General features: G+C 49.6%; 2 protein-coding genes across 4 annotated transcripts in view; one reads left to right on the top strand and one right to left on the bottom strand.

Moving 5' to 3' along the window:
• Positions 1–13,957, top strand: part of LOC308478152 (uncharacterized protein) — a 342,007-nt gene that overhangs the window by 20,577 nt on the left and 307,473 nt on the right. The window lies entirely within an intron of this gene.
• Positions 1–13,957, bottom strand: part of FGF12 (fibroblast growth factor 12) — a 233,531-nt gene that overhangs the window by 45,064 nt on the left and 174,510 nt on the right. For all 3 annotated transcript variants that reach the window (XM_081007543.1, XM_081007544.1, XM_081007542.1), the window contains one exon: positions 13,074–13,177. In XM_081007543.1, the coding sequence (XP_080863669.1) occupies positions 13,074–13,177 (104 nt within the window). The remainder of the gene's footprint in view (positions 1–13,073; positions 13,178–13,957) is intronic.

Genomic DNA, 13,957 nt, shown 5'->3' with positions numbered 1-13,957 from the left:
AGGGCCCTGGTCTCATGGGACAGAGCATTCCACCAGGTCGGAGCCATCACTGAGAAGGCCCTGGCCCTGGGAGAGGATATTCTGACTTCCTTAGGGCCCGGGACCTCTAAAATGTGATTATTCATGGACCTTAAGGTTCTCTGCAGGGCAGACCAGGAGAGGCGGTCCCCACACAACAACCCTGTGAGGTAGGTTGGGTGGAGAGGCAGCAACCGGCCCCCAAAGTCATTCAGTGAGCTTCGTGACCAAGTGGAGATTTGAACTCTTGTCCCTCCCAGGTCCTAGTCTAACCACTGCTGGCTCTCCATAGTTTCAAGGCTGAGAAAGATGAAGGCTTTCATGATAGCAGCAGCCACCCAGCCCACCTTCCTCCATGGGCTTCAGCAGGACTGTCCCTACTGGCAAAAGGAAACTCTCCCAGGAATTGATCAGAATCCAACAGTTTTTTGGAGGAGAAGACATACCATCTCGATGCATCTCCCATCCTTAACAGAAGCCGGCATTCCCAAAACCCAAAGCCCTGCCAGGCAGCAGTCTGTCTCTGACAACAGAGCAACTGCAAATAGTAGCACCCCCAAAACCACCCATTCTAGTTGTTGTTGTTTAGTCATTTAGTCGTGTCCGACTCTTCGTGACCCCCTGGACCAGAGCACGCCAGGCCCTCCTGTCTTCCACTGCCTCCTGCAATTTGGTCAAACTCATGTTCATAGCTTCGAGAACACTGTCCCACCATCTCGTCCTCTGTCGTCCCCTTCTCCTTGTGCCCTCCATCTTTCCCAACATCAGGGTCTTTTCCAGGGAGTCTTCTCTTCTCATGAGGTGGCCAAAGTCTTGGAGCCTCAGCTTCAGGATCTGTCCTTCCAGTGAGCACTCAGGGCTGATTTCCTTCAGAATGGATCGGTTGGATCTTCTTGCAGCCCATGGGACTCTCAAGTGTCTCCTCCAGCACCATAATTCAAAAGCATCCATTCTTCGGCGATCAGCCTTCTTTATGGTAGGAAACACCAAAGCAAAAGTATTTTGCAACATGAAAGGCTCCCAGTCTTGGATTTAAATCCTTCAATGTTATGACAGTTGATCTGAGCTGTTTTCTCATTTCCCCCTTCTGGTGCAGAAAACTCTTGCAATTTTTTGTTGTGACTCCAAGACTGATTATCTTTTCTATTGAATGTTTATGTATTTCCAAATTGTGGTTCTCTGTGGTTTCCAGCAACTGAGATTCCAAAGCATTGCTGCCTCCCACTGTGGCTAGCAAACATCGATAGCCCCCTCCTCCCTCGATTTTGCCTCCTCCTCTTTTGCAACCACACTGCCTCCTGAGGGAGGGAGTTCCATCGTTTAATTTTGTGCTGCCTTGACTCTTCCCACATTCAGCTTCACTGAGTGTCCACGACTTCTAGTGGCATCACTGCAGCAAGTTAATCAATTTTGTTGAATTAATTAAACACTTTTAATTGGATTTTCAATAAACGTGCAATTAATTGTTATGCTTTTGAATTGCACTGTGTTATTATCTTCCTGGGGGGGGGGGGGGTCATGCAAGAGGCTATTCTGATTTTTTTTCCAGGGTAGAGGCAACTGGGGATGAGTCGCAGAATTTCAGAATTAGAAGGGACCCTGAGAATCATCTGGTCCAACCCCTGAAATGCAGGAATATGCAGCTGTCCCATACAAGGACTCAACCTGCAGCCCCACGCTCTAACGGAGCTTTCCATGTCGATGGAAGCAAGGGGACAGTGGCCCCTAAATATTTGGAAAGCCCCAGTATAAAGCACCCATACAGCTTCACAAGCCAGCAAGCTGCCTCCCTGAGCTCGCTGGTTCTTGGATGCTCCCCAAAGCTGCTCTCTTCTCCTTCTCTTATGAAGCTGAGGCCATGTGAAGGACCATATTCCCCCCATATGAACCTGCCTGGGCACAGCGACCTTCAGGCGAGGTCCTTCTCTCCGTCCTGCCACCTTCACAGCCCTGGTTTTCCACTGGGGGGCATCTGGTTGGCCATGGACTGTCTTGACAGAGTGGTGCATGCTCTGGTTATCTCCCGCTTAGACTACTGCAATGCGCTCTACATGGGGCTACCTTGGAAGGTGACCTGGAAACTGTTAGAATTCCTGCTCCATGACTGCAGTCATGGGATTGTTGTCTATCACATGACGGTGTATGTTTTGACTCCGCAGAGTGGGAAGTGACGGAGACAGGATGTTTGTGTTACTGTGTTCCATGAATTGGGACTATTTCTCTCTTTGCAGTCTGATGCTAGAGAAAGAGGGAGCCATGTTGCTGTGCTCCGTGTGTGTTTATATGTAAATAAAGTAGATTAGCCAAAATGCTGAGTTGCTGAGGTCTGTTAAGCCTCTGCAGATCCCTAAGTGTGCCGGTGTCTGTTGGTATCGGTCGCTGTGATGTTCGGGCTGAAGAAAGCTTTTGAAGCTCCCGAATGAACGACTAGAAGGGAGAGAACATGCCAGTCGGGCATGTGTCTTTGCCAGGGTCCTACTTGAGAGTAGGATGAGCTCCTGACAGAAACTACAACTAATCCAGAATGTGGCAGCCAGGCTGGTGACTGGGAGTGGCCGCTGAGACCACATAACACTGGTCCTGAAAGACCTATGTTGGCTCCCAGTACGTTTCCAAGCACAATTCAAAGTGCTGGTGCTGACCTGGAAAGCCCTAAACGGCCTCGGCCCAGTAGACCTGAAGGAGCGTCTCCAACCCCATCGTTCTGCCCGGACACTGAGGTCCAGAGCCGAGGGCCTTCTGGCGGTTCCCTCACTGTGAGAAGTGAAGTTACAGGTAACCAGGTAGAAGGCCTTCTCGGTGGCGGCGCCTGCCCTGCGGAACACTCTCCCATCAGATGTCAAGGAAATAAACAACTATCTGATTTTTAGAAGACATCTGAAGGCAACCCTGTTTAGGGAAGTTTTTAATGTTTGATCTTTTATTGTCTTTTAATATTCTGTTGGAAGCTGCCCAGAGTGGCTGGGAAAACCCAGCCAGATGGGCAGGGTATAATTAATTAATTAATAATAGTTGTTGTTGTTGTTGTTGTTGTTGTTGTTGTTGTTGTTGTTGTGAGAATCTGTGAGACTCTCCTTATGTCCTTATTTTTACACCCTTAGTTCCTAATATTGAAATGAGATTTCCTAAATTTCTGACTGAGCTTTTCCATCCCAATGGCTTTTATTTTCTTTAGTTCTTTTATGCACAAGACGTTTGCTTTCTCCTTTTTGTGTCTGCAGATATTCAGAAACTCAACGAGGAACAATCTGAATGTTTTAATGCAAAAATACAAATCTCGGAGCGGCGAGGTGTTCCTGCTTCTGGGTTCTGAAATTGCCAGGTGGGTCTCAAAGACGGTGGTTCCTGCAAATACGGGCAGAGGCAGGACGCCCACGCACCACGATCAATAATGCATCCTGCACGGAGCCCTCAGCCCCTCAAGAAGGGAAAAGCCCCACTTTCTCGAGAGGGAGGCAGGGAAGACGCAGCAAGATTTGCCTTCTCCCTGTCACCTCTCATTTCCATCAAGAGAGCGACTTCCACAGCCCAGAAAGCTTTTAACACGGACCGAGCATCTGGGGCAGAGCTGGAGAGAGAGGCAGTGTGGGGGGGGGAGAGGAATAACAGACCGGGATTCAGGAAAGCCTCTCCATATCTCTGGAGCAGCATCCCTCCAAAGCAGGGAGCAGTGCCAGCATCCTGCAATGGAGCTGGGAAGAAAGGACCTGGGAAAAAAGCTCCTCTCTGCTTTGTTAATGGCAGCAATGGCTCACATCCAAGCCAGCGCACCATGCACTCATGTTGAGGAATCGAGAGAGGGTGCTTCAGTTTTGTTTTGAGAGGACGGCTCTCCTGGAAGAAATCTGATCAGCATAAACGCTTGGCTTGCAGAAGACACCTTCCGCTCACCTCCCACACAGGTGAAGGAGCCCTGAGACCTCCAGGTACAGGGCGGTACAGTGGTACCTCGGGTTACAGATGCTTCAGGTTACAGACTCCGCTAACCCAGAAATAGTACCTCGGGTTAAGAACTCTGCTTCAGGATGAGAACAGAAATAGTGCAGCGGTGGCGCAACGGCAGCAGCAGGAGGCCCCATTAGCTAAAGTGGTGCTTCAGGTTAAGAACAGTTTCAGGTTAAGAACGGACCTCCGGAACGAATTAAGTACTTAACCCGAGGTACCACTGTATATAAATTCAATGAATGAATGAAGCCCAAGCTCTCCGTTTGTGGCAAACCGTTACCTGATGGCTCCTCCTGACAAACCCTTTCTTGGGTGTACATCCTGATTTGCTTTGCAAAGTTTAGGTGGTGAATCATGGAACTGTAGAGTTCAAAGGGAACCTCAAGGGTCATCCAGCCCAACCCCCTGAAATGCCAGGATCTCAGCTGAAGAATTCCCAGTGGAGCCCATTCCACTGTGCCTAAGACTGTCTCCGCTCTTGGCTGAGCTGAGCAATTTTTCTTCTTTAGTAAATTCACATGTCGCCTTTCACCCACAGATCACAGGGCTGTTATGATTTGTAACAGAGGCTCTGTTACGCTTCGGGAAATGGAGCACGTTAATCCACTTGGGCCAGTCACTTGAACCCTCAGCCTGACCTACCTCACAGGGTTGTCATGAGGATAAAAATGGGGTGGGGGGGGGAGGCCAAGCCCACCACCTTGACCTCCTTAGATGAAAGCTGGGGTATAAATCAATCAAATGAATAAATGATAAACCTGAGTAGTTGTTGTTATTTACTGCTATTTATACCCCACCATGGGACGCGAGTGGCGCTGTGGGTTAAACCACAGAGCCTAGGGCTTGCCGGTCAGAAAGTCGGTGGTTCGAATCCCCACGACGGAGTGAACTCCCGTTGCTCGGTCCCTGCTCCTGCCAACCTAGCAGTTGGAAAGCACGTCAAAGTGCAAGTAGATAAATAGGTATCACTCCGGCAGGAAGGTAAACGGCGTTTCCATGCGCTGCTCTGGTTCGCCAGAAGCGGCTTAGTCATGCTGGCCACATGACCCGGAAGCTGTACGCCGGCTCCCTCGGCCAATAAAGCGAGATGAGCGCCGCAACCCCAGAGTCGGCCACGACTGGACCTAATGGTCAGGGGTCCCTTTACCTTTATACCCCACCATTTCCCCCCACTGAGGAGCTCAAGGTGGCCTGTACATGGTTCTCCCCCTCCTCATTTGACCCCCTCAACATCAACCCTGTGAGGTAGGCTGAGAGAGGCAGTGAATGGCCCCCCAGGTCGCCCAGTGGAGGGAGCTGAACCCTGGTCTCCCCCAAATCCTAGTCCAGTACTCTAACCATTACACCATTCTCTCTCTTTCAGCAAACTTTTTCAGCAGGGGGCCGATCCACTGTCCCTCAGACCTTGTGGGGGGCCGGACAATATTTTGAAAAAAAATCTGAACGATTGAGCCGGAGGCATCTGATTTCCCCCACAATATTGTGACCCTCCAGAGCTGCCCTGGTTCGCTTGTCACGCAGCCACCCCTCCGGGGTCTCCCTGCTTTCCAAAACTTCCCTGAAGCCATCACACTTTGCAATGGCCGGTCATATATCAGCCATGTGCTTTAAGGAAAGAGAAAAAGAAAAACATCTCCCATTGCAAAGTCGGTGTTTACAGACGTGGCACAATTACCGCATATCATTCTGCCTCTCAAATCCCTCTCGGAATATACTGCGGATCCTGAATTGCACAGGGAAATGCCATAGCTGGCAGGCTGCTGAGTTTTATGCCCTCGACACAGACAATCACTGCAGCAATTAACATTCTGAAACAGATTTATTCCCTGCCAAGTAAACAGGAGGGGAGGAAAGGAGCCTTTGTTACCGTTCCAAGAGACTCTCATCTGTGAGCGTTGTCGACACTGTCGCCCCAAACCTTCAATGAAGAGGCCTCAGACATAGGAAGGCTTTGCTGGATCAGGCCAAAGGGGGCCTGTCCTTGGAGTCCAACATCCTGTTCTCACAGTGACGCCCATGGGGAACCCACAAGCAGGATCCAAGCGGGAGGAAAGTTGCCCCGTTCCCTAGTCTGGAGGGCCCCACCACTTAGCTGCAGCTCTTGCAAACTAGCTCAATTCATTCGGGGGGGGGGGGGCTGATGCAGACATCCAAGTGGCCAGCTAAGGTCCTTGCCTTACAAAGAAGCTTGTCTGACTAGTTCAGCCATCAAACCCTTTGTTAGAGTCTAACCCTCACTGGGTGCAGCACCCAAAGAATGGGAAGGGACTCAGGGGTTCATCCAGACTGACCCCCCAAAAATAATAATAATCCCACAACAATACTCTGACATGCAGATGTCTGAATGGAGATTCTCTTGAGTTCGGAACACAATTTGTCCTCTGATAAAAGGAGACTTTGATAAAACTGTGATACTGGGTCCAGCTTGGAAATCACCGCAAATAATAATTGGTGTCATGTCACTCTTTAGAGTGGGAAATCGAGCACCCCAGGATCATTCAGGGCTTCTGTGCAAAAGGACGTGCCGGCTTGCAAGCGCCGCGATTTCAGCAGCGAGCATCAACCGCCTCGTAATGGAAATCCCAGAGTTCTAGGACACCAGAGACATGTCAATTCCCCATAATATGGGCAGGCCTGAGGTGGGAAGAAGGAATCTATGGCTTTGCTTTCTACCCAATTTATCTTGCTGGCGTCCCTGCCAAGAACAGGATTCAGCAATTACCCACTTGCTCAGAGCGGAGCATCTGTTTCAGCGGCTCCGCATCTTCCAGTTACATCTAGATCTCCCTGGCACTAATCCAGCCTCCCCCAGCCTGGTGCTTTCCAGACGTTTCGGACTAAGGTTCCCATCTGCCCCAGTCAGCAACAGTGGCGTTGGCTGCGGATGATGGAAGATGCAGTCCAAAATATCTGGAGGGCACCTGACTGGAGAAGGCCACTACAATTCCAAACCCCAAAGGCTCTCTGGGCCTCGAGGAAAAAAGGAAAAAGGGAAGAGCCATCTGCAGTTCTTCAGTGCCAATCCGAATCCTCATCATGTTGCACATTGGAGGCCCAGTGAACAGGCTGGATGTATTTTTTTCAGTGCAAACACAGATACACATCCCTTCTAAGGTCCGTATAGTTCAAGCTCTGGTTTTCCCAGTAGTGATGGATGGAAGTGAGAGCTGGACCACAAAGAAGGCTGATCGCCGAAGAATGGATGCTTTTGAATTATGGTGCTGGAGGAGACTCTTGAGAGTCCCATGGACTGCAAGAAGATCTAACCTCTCCATTCTGAAGGAAATCAGCCCTGAGTGCTCACTGGAAGGACAGATCCTGAAGCTGAGGCTCCAAGACTTTGGCCACCTCAGGAGAAGAGAAGACTCCCTGGAAAAGACCCTGATGTTGGGAAAGATGGAGGGCACAAGGAGAAGGGGATGACAGAGGACGAGATGGTGGGACAGTGTTCTCGAAGCTACCAGCATGAGTTTGACCAAACTGCAGGAGGCAGTGGAAGACAGAAGTGCCTGGCGTGCTCTGGTCCAGGGGGTCACAAAGAGGCGGACTCGACTAAACGACTCAAGTCACAAGAATGGAGATTCTGACTAAACACCAGGAAGAACCTTCTGGCTGTGAGAGCTGTTCAGCAGTGGGACAGATTCCCTCACAAGGTGGTGGCCTCTCCTTCCTTGGAAGTTTTTCAGTAGAGGTTGGGTGGCCACCTTTCAGGAAGGCTTTAGCTGTGATTCCTGCATTGCAGGGGGTTGGACTGGAGGGCCTTTGGGGGTCCCTTCCCCACACGACAATCCTATGATATAGCACCCTGTCAGTGCTAAGCCCCAGGAGCTCACCAAGCTTGCTAACATCGCATCTCCTGCCCAATTCCAAGCAAGGACCTTGAACCAACAGAGATGAAATTGTACCAGGTGGAGAGGCAGCAATGAGTCCTCCGCCAAGACACGGGGAGGGGACCACTCCTGGCTGCTTATTATCCAGCAAAGTGATGGAGCAGAATAAAGAGGCCAAGCTGAGACAGGAAATTAAAATGATCCTAAAGGGACATGAGCTGTTTTATTGGGGGGTGGGGAGAGAACACTGTTTAGAACAGGGGGCAGCAACCTTTTTCAGCTGTGAGCCAGTCCACTGTCCCTCAGACCTTGGAGGGGGGGCAGACTATATTTTTGGGGGGGAAATGAACGAATTCCTATGCCCCACAAATAACCCAGAGATGCATTTTAAATAAAAGGACACATTCAGCTCATGTAAAAACACGCTGATTCCCGGACCGTCTGCGGGCCGGATTGAGAAGGCGATTGGACCGGATCTGGCCCCTGGGCCTTAGGTTGCCTACTCCTGGTTTAGAGTTTTTTAAAAATACATATAAAAACCCTCAACAACTTTTGCATAACGATTCCTTGCCTTTATTAGCAATCAGCTTTGATGTGCAACACGAAGCTGTAACTCCTGCATCCCAAACTATCAGCTGCGCAGACTCCCTTCCCCGCTGCAAGGAGATGAGATTTTAAATATTGAAGACTGCACTCTTTGCTTTCCAAACCACTTCCAGTAAATAATTTAATTATCCCTTGCCTACTCAAAGGGAATGAAGAGCCAGAGTTAAGCAGCGAGGGACTTCCAGCCAGCGTGGTGTAGTGGTTAAGAGCGGTAGTCTTGTAATCTGGGAAACCGGGTTCGCGTCTCCGCTCCTCCACATGCAGCTGCTGGGTGACCTTGGGCCAGTCACACTTCTCTGAAGTCTCTCAGCCCCACTCACCTCACAGAGTGTTTGTTGTGGGGGAGGAAGGGAAAGGAGAATGTTAGCCGCTTTGAGACTCCTGAAAGGGAGTGAAAGGCGGGATATCAAATCCAAACTCTTCTTCTTCTCTTCTTCCTTGTCAGCGGCAAAGCAGATCCGGATTTTGAAAGGATGGGGACGGAGGAGACCTAAATCCTGGAAAAGGCTCCTGGGCCCAGCTCTACACCCCATATAGGAAGGCAGTGGTTTCCAACGAGTGTGCCGTGGTACCCTGGGGTGCCTTGACTGGTGGGCCCTCTTTGCTTCCCCCCCTCCTCTGATGCCCTCTTGTATCTCTGCCTCCCAAAGGCTTGCACAGCTGTTTGTTGCAGCAGCCATGGCTACAAGCGCTGCAGGCGAATGGTGCCTTTGGGGCTGGCCAGGGGGTCTTCCAAGGCCCCTGTGGGGCAGTGTGAGGAGGCACCTCTCTGTGGGGCAGCTCAAAGACCAGAGGCGGCAGCAGCGGCTGCCCAGAGGACTCCCAAGGAGAGGAGAGGAGGCTGAAGGAACTCTCCACAAGGGAGGGTGTTCGAAAAGGGTGAGGGGATGCCAGCTCTGAAGGCATGGGGTGGCATAACTGGACTCCTGAGCCCCACAGGATGCCACAGAAAGAAGGTAGTTGGTCAAGGGAGCCGTGAACCCCCAAAACTTGAAAACCTCTGTGTGGCGTTTGCCCTCCTATGTGTGTGACATCATACTGGGTTCATAGGGAAAGGGTTAACTAATTGTAAAATGACTAACTAATGGGAACCCAGGGGGCAGAGTTAACAGTGTATAAGTTTAAGCACAGAGGTTTTTTGAGGGAGTTAGAGTTGTTGAGATGACAGTCTGGAGTTAGAAGAGACAGAGAAGATAAGTCTGTGGGCTGGGCTAGTCTGGTGTGAGAGAGGGAGAAAATTTGTTAAGAGGAGTCAGTCACACAGTTGAGATAATCAGTCAGAACGTATTAGGAAGGTATAGGCTGGTAAAGAAACTAAAGTTAAGATACTGACAGGAATATTATCTGAGACACCATAAACTTGTTAATGTTTGTAAAATAAGCTTGTTTTTGTTGTTGTTGTTGTTGTTCACTTTTAACAACTGACTGGACTCAGTGTTTTACCTGAGAGTAACTGGTTGGTGGCAGCAGGGAAGCGGGCACAGTGGTGGCACAGGGATCAATAGACTGTTAAATGTCCGGGGACCCTGTGTGATCGCCACACTCTGTAGTAAGGAGAAACTGGAGGATGAACAGGGGAAGGCAGTTGGGACAGGGAGGGGGTCTGAAAACCACAGGGAGGGGTTGAAAGAGCCACATATGTTTCATCTGGAGAAGAGAAGGTCCTTCACTCGGCACATAACTAAGTATGCAACTGGCTCCCACAAGAGGCAGTGAGGTCCACCACTAGCTTTCAAAGACGATTGGACAAATCCATGGAGGGGGAGAGAGAACGATCAATGGCTCCCAGCCAGGATGGGCCACTTCTTACATGGGTGGGCAACCTAAGGCCTTTCTGGGTATAAGGCTTACATCCAGCAGGATGGGCAGTTAAATAAGTGTATGCCAGGGGACTGTGCCCATGCACGGTGCTGGATGCCCCACAATGCAAAAGGATAGATCCAGGATCTTTCCCAGCTGCATTTTGCACCTCAAATGCAGGACGGGACGAAAGGCACACCTTAATGATGGCTTTTAATGAGGCAGCAATCAAGCGGAATAAAGTCAAGCATGAACACACCGCTAGCAAACTACCGGTCCTATTTAATAAATCAGCAAGGATCAATTATTTATTTTAAATGAGTCCCCTGGCAGTTAACCTCTCTCTGCCCTTCCACGCCATTTTAAAAAGCAATTGTGCTGGAATCCGTCAAATAGGAAGATTTAAAGCCTCTCCTTGCTCCAATTTCCCACCTTGCAACGCCTGCCCCTTGCCATCCCACCTCCTTCCCCACAATGAGCATCGGATCTGGGTAAATTTTGGCACAAGACAAACCCTTCTTCCATCAGTCCATCCAGACACAGAGAACCCCATGCTGGATGCATCACACGCTGCAAAAATAAGATTTATACCATGTGGATTCCCGCCCCCTTGGTTCCATCAACTCATCCCCCTCCCCCCCCAGTTCCCACTACCCTATAAAAAGCATCATTCAGAACAGTGGTCTGCATGGTCCACCAAAGAAGAACAGAACACAAAGAATTCAGAAGAGGAACAGTTAATTACAAGTTTATTCAAAGCCAGTTAAAACTATTAAACCAAGGGCTGATGAACTTCGTCTGGCCTGGCGATGCCAGCTTTTCAAAGTCTGAGAGTCATCTGCACCCCCAGCGACTTCCCGCTGCCCCTTAGCACCCCACTAAGAATCCCACCCATTTTGGAAGCCACTGGTTTGCACAATAAATGTTCACAAGTCGCTTTCGGTGCAGGGCAGAGCGAGATGAAACAGTAGACAAACACACCCTTGGCACTCATTAAAAACAGATCTCGTTTCACTGGGGATTTTGCTTTTTCTGTGCTCGCACTACTGAACATTGAGGGGCACTTGCAGAACCCCCACCTGAGGTGCCCACTTCCTGTTGCTTCCTGGAAAGGACCAGCTCCAATTGTTCTGATCCCTGTACAGAACTCCTCCAGATTATAATCAATCTATATGCTAATTCAAGGTGGCTCCTCTGCATACAGAATACGGCCCGGCCACAAATGCATCCCGGGACCATGATCTGTCACTGAGACATCATCTTCTGCCAGAGTCGGGCCAGGCCTTGGGGTTCAAGCCCAGGGAACGAGGTCTGGGCAACTGCCAGGCGGCTTCTGCCAGGGTTCCCCTGGAGCTGTGACATAAGGCTGGCAGGACCTTTTGCTCAACTCTCAGCTCTTTATCTCATATACAACATTGCCTCTGCCTTCCCTTTTGTGCTTAGGTCAGGTGGAAAAATGTCACCTTCTTCTCTGCCAGGAGCAGCTGGGGAAAAACACTCACCAGAGCTTGGTGCCCGTGCGGACAGAGCCCAATAATTCCAATGTTTTTAGGTTACCAGGTCAAGAACGAGAAAGACCCAGAAATTTCAGGGCCCAAATCTGAAACCTAGGGGGAACCCCTGATGATGTCATGGGTGTGGGTGGTGATGAGGTCACAGGGGTGGGCCCTGCAGATGGAGGTTAAACGGGACAGCAAAGCAGAGGACAGCAAACGCACCCACCCCCCAAGTGTCCATGCTATAATTTGATCTGGAGACGGAGGTTAATTGGGAGAGGGGAGTGTCTTTGCTAGAATTTGCAGGCAGCTCCTGTTGAGCTGAAGCTTGCAAACTCCATGGATGGTAATAATCATAACGACCATCATTATTCAAGCCCTCCATCTACCAGGCAAACCGGGACACCAGCTCAGACCTGGGGGCTGACAACCCTACTGAGTTATTCAAGGTCAACACTGAGACTAAGGAAGAGGATACAGACAGGCAGTGCTCCCCTGCCCCCCACCCAGGATTGGTTGTAAGGAAGAAGGCAGGCAGATGCTGGCATGACAAGGGGAGGCCAAGGTGGGTGGGGCAGCGCCCCCTTTGTCCTAACCGACTGGCCTCCTCTGCAAACCACTCCACATGTTTTCAGCAAGAAGACCCAGGGAAAGGCAGCCCTGGCCAACACCTGTGACATCACCGACACACCTTCCCCCTACCCCAAGCAGCTTTGCAATACAGTATATATAGTATGTCTTTAACATATATGAGCTTGTTTAATTTCTTTTTAAGGAGGAGAGCCTAGGTGAAGCCCACGTTCACACCACAGAAGGGGAAAAAATCTTCTGTATTAAAAATATTGTGTCTGCCTTTGTCCTGCCCACTGCTGGATTTACATATAATCTAAACAATCTATAGCTTAGGGCCCCACTTTCTTGGGCCCCCTAAAAAAATTTAAAGGCAAAAAAAACCTGGATGTACATTTCCAAAATATAAGATTAAAAGAAAATAAAACCTACATGCAGCAACAGTGTTTTGTGTTCTGTAGGCTCCTATGATGTAAGTCATGGGCTCTGTCTGCTAGCCTGCTCCCTCAAATATCCCTGGTTTGCTCCTTTCTATATATTGGGTGCCTACATTCTGCATGTGCAAATGGCTTGAGATACCTATTAGGTCCATCAATTACCATATAGCATATATTCAACATAAAAACAGCAACAATTTGTTGTTGACAAAGGACAGCTGGACATAGAAAGAGCCCCATTACCTTCAGGAGCTGAGGGCCTCATCAAACCTCAATCTGGCCCTGTCCCTGCCCACGAATGCTCAACAAAAACACCCTGGTCCGATCCCACCAGCCCCAGAGACAAGGTCAAAGCCACGCTGTGAACTTACTGAGCTGTAGAGATAGCCCTCGGCGTTCATGGCCACGTAAAGGCCAGCCTTCACCCCCTGAATCGCCACCACACGAAGACCCACGGGGATTAGATTGAAGAGAGCTGGAGGATGGAAGGAGAGAGAGAGGGGAAATTAGCTTAAATTGCTAGGAGGAGCAAGATGAAGGAGAAAGCCATTGAGTCCAGTGCTCCAGTCCAAGACATCTCAGGCTCCCTATCAGCCTCTGTCAACCTGGCACTCTCCAGATGTTTTGGACTTTTGCTGGACTTCGAACAAGTATATAACTTTTATGAAATAAAGAAAGAAATGCAATCTTTATCCCAATTGGTTTCTGCCTTGGGTTCGTGCCGATTTTTTATATATGCGTTGTCATTGTTTTAAATCAGTGGTACTTTGGGGGGCCACTGACCCCCCTAGCTTCCATCAACTCACCCCCAGGGCCCTCTACCCTACAAAAAAACATTGTACAGAATAGCAATCTGCACAACCGGCTAAGGAAGATAATAACACCCTAAAATTCAAAACAGTAACAATGAATTGCACCTTTATTCAAAATCCAATTGAAACTATTTAGTTTAATTTAGTCAACAAAACTGATGAACCAGAGGCAGCTTTTCAAAGTCTGGTAGGCATCTATATCTCCTCCTCCTTCTTTGGCGATCCCTTGTAGCAGAGTAAGATCGTCTTCCATAAACATGGTTTTAACAATGAGTCCGTAAGTGACTGTGGAGGCCAATTCTGGATCCACACGTCCTTCCACAGTGGGGACATGGGTTTCCAGGCGGGAGTTGATCACGGTGTGGATTTGCCAAGCGTGCCTTCCTCTTAGCACATTTCTTCCTTGCGTCCTGAGTTCGAGTGTCTTCAAAGTCCACGACACC

The sequence above is a fragment of the Podarcis pityusensis genome (genome assembly GCF_964106645.2).
Source record: "Podarcis pityusensis genome assembly, chromosome: 5".
Taxonomy (NCBI): domain Eukaryota; kingdom Metazoa; phylum Chordata; class Lepidosauria; order Squamata; family Lacertidae; genus Podarcis; species Podarcis pityusensis.
Note: the sequence above shows the minus strand (reverse complement) of the source record. Positions and strands in the feature narration are given on the sequence as shown.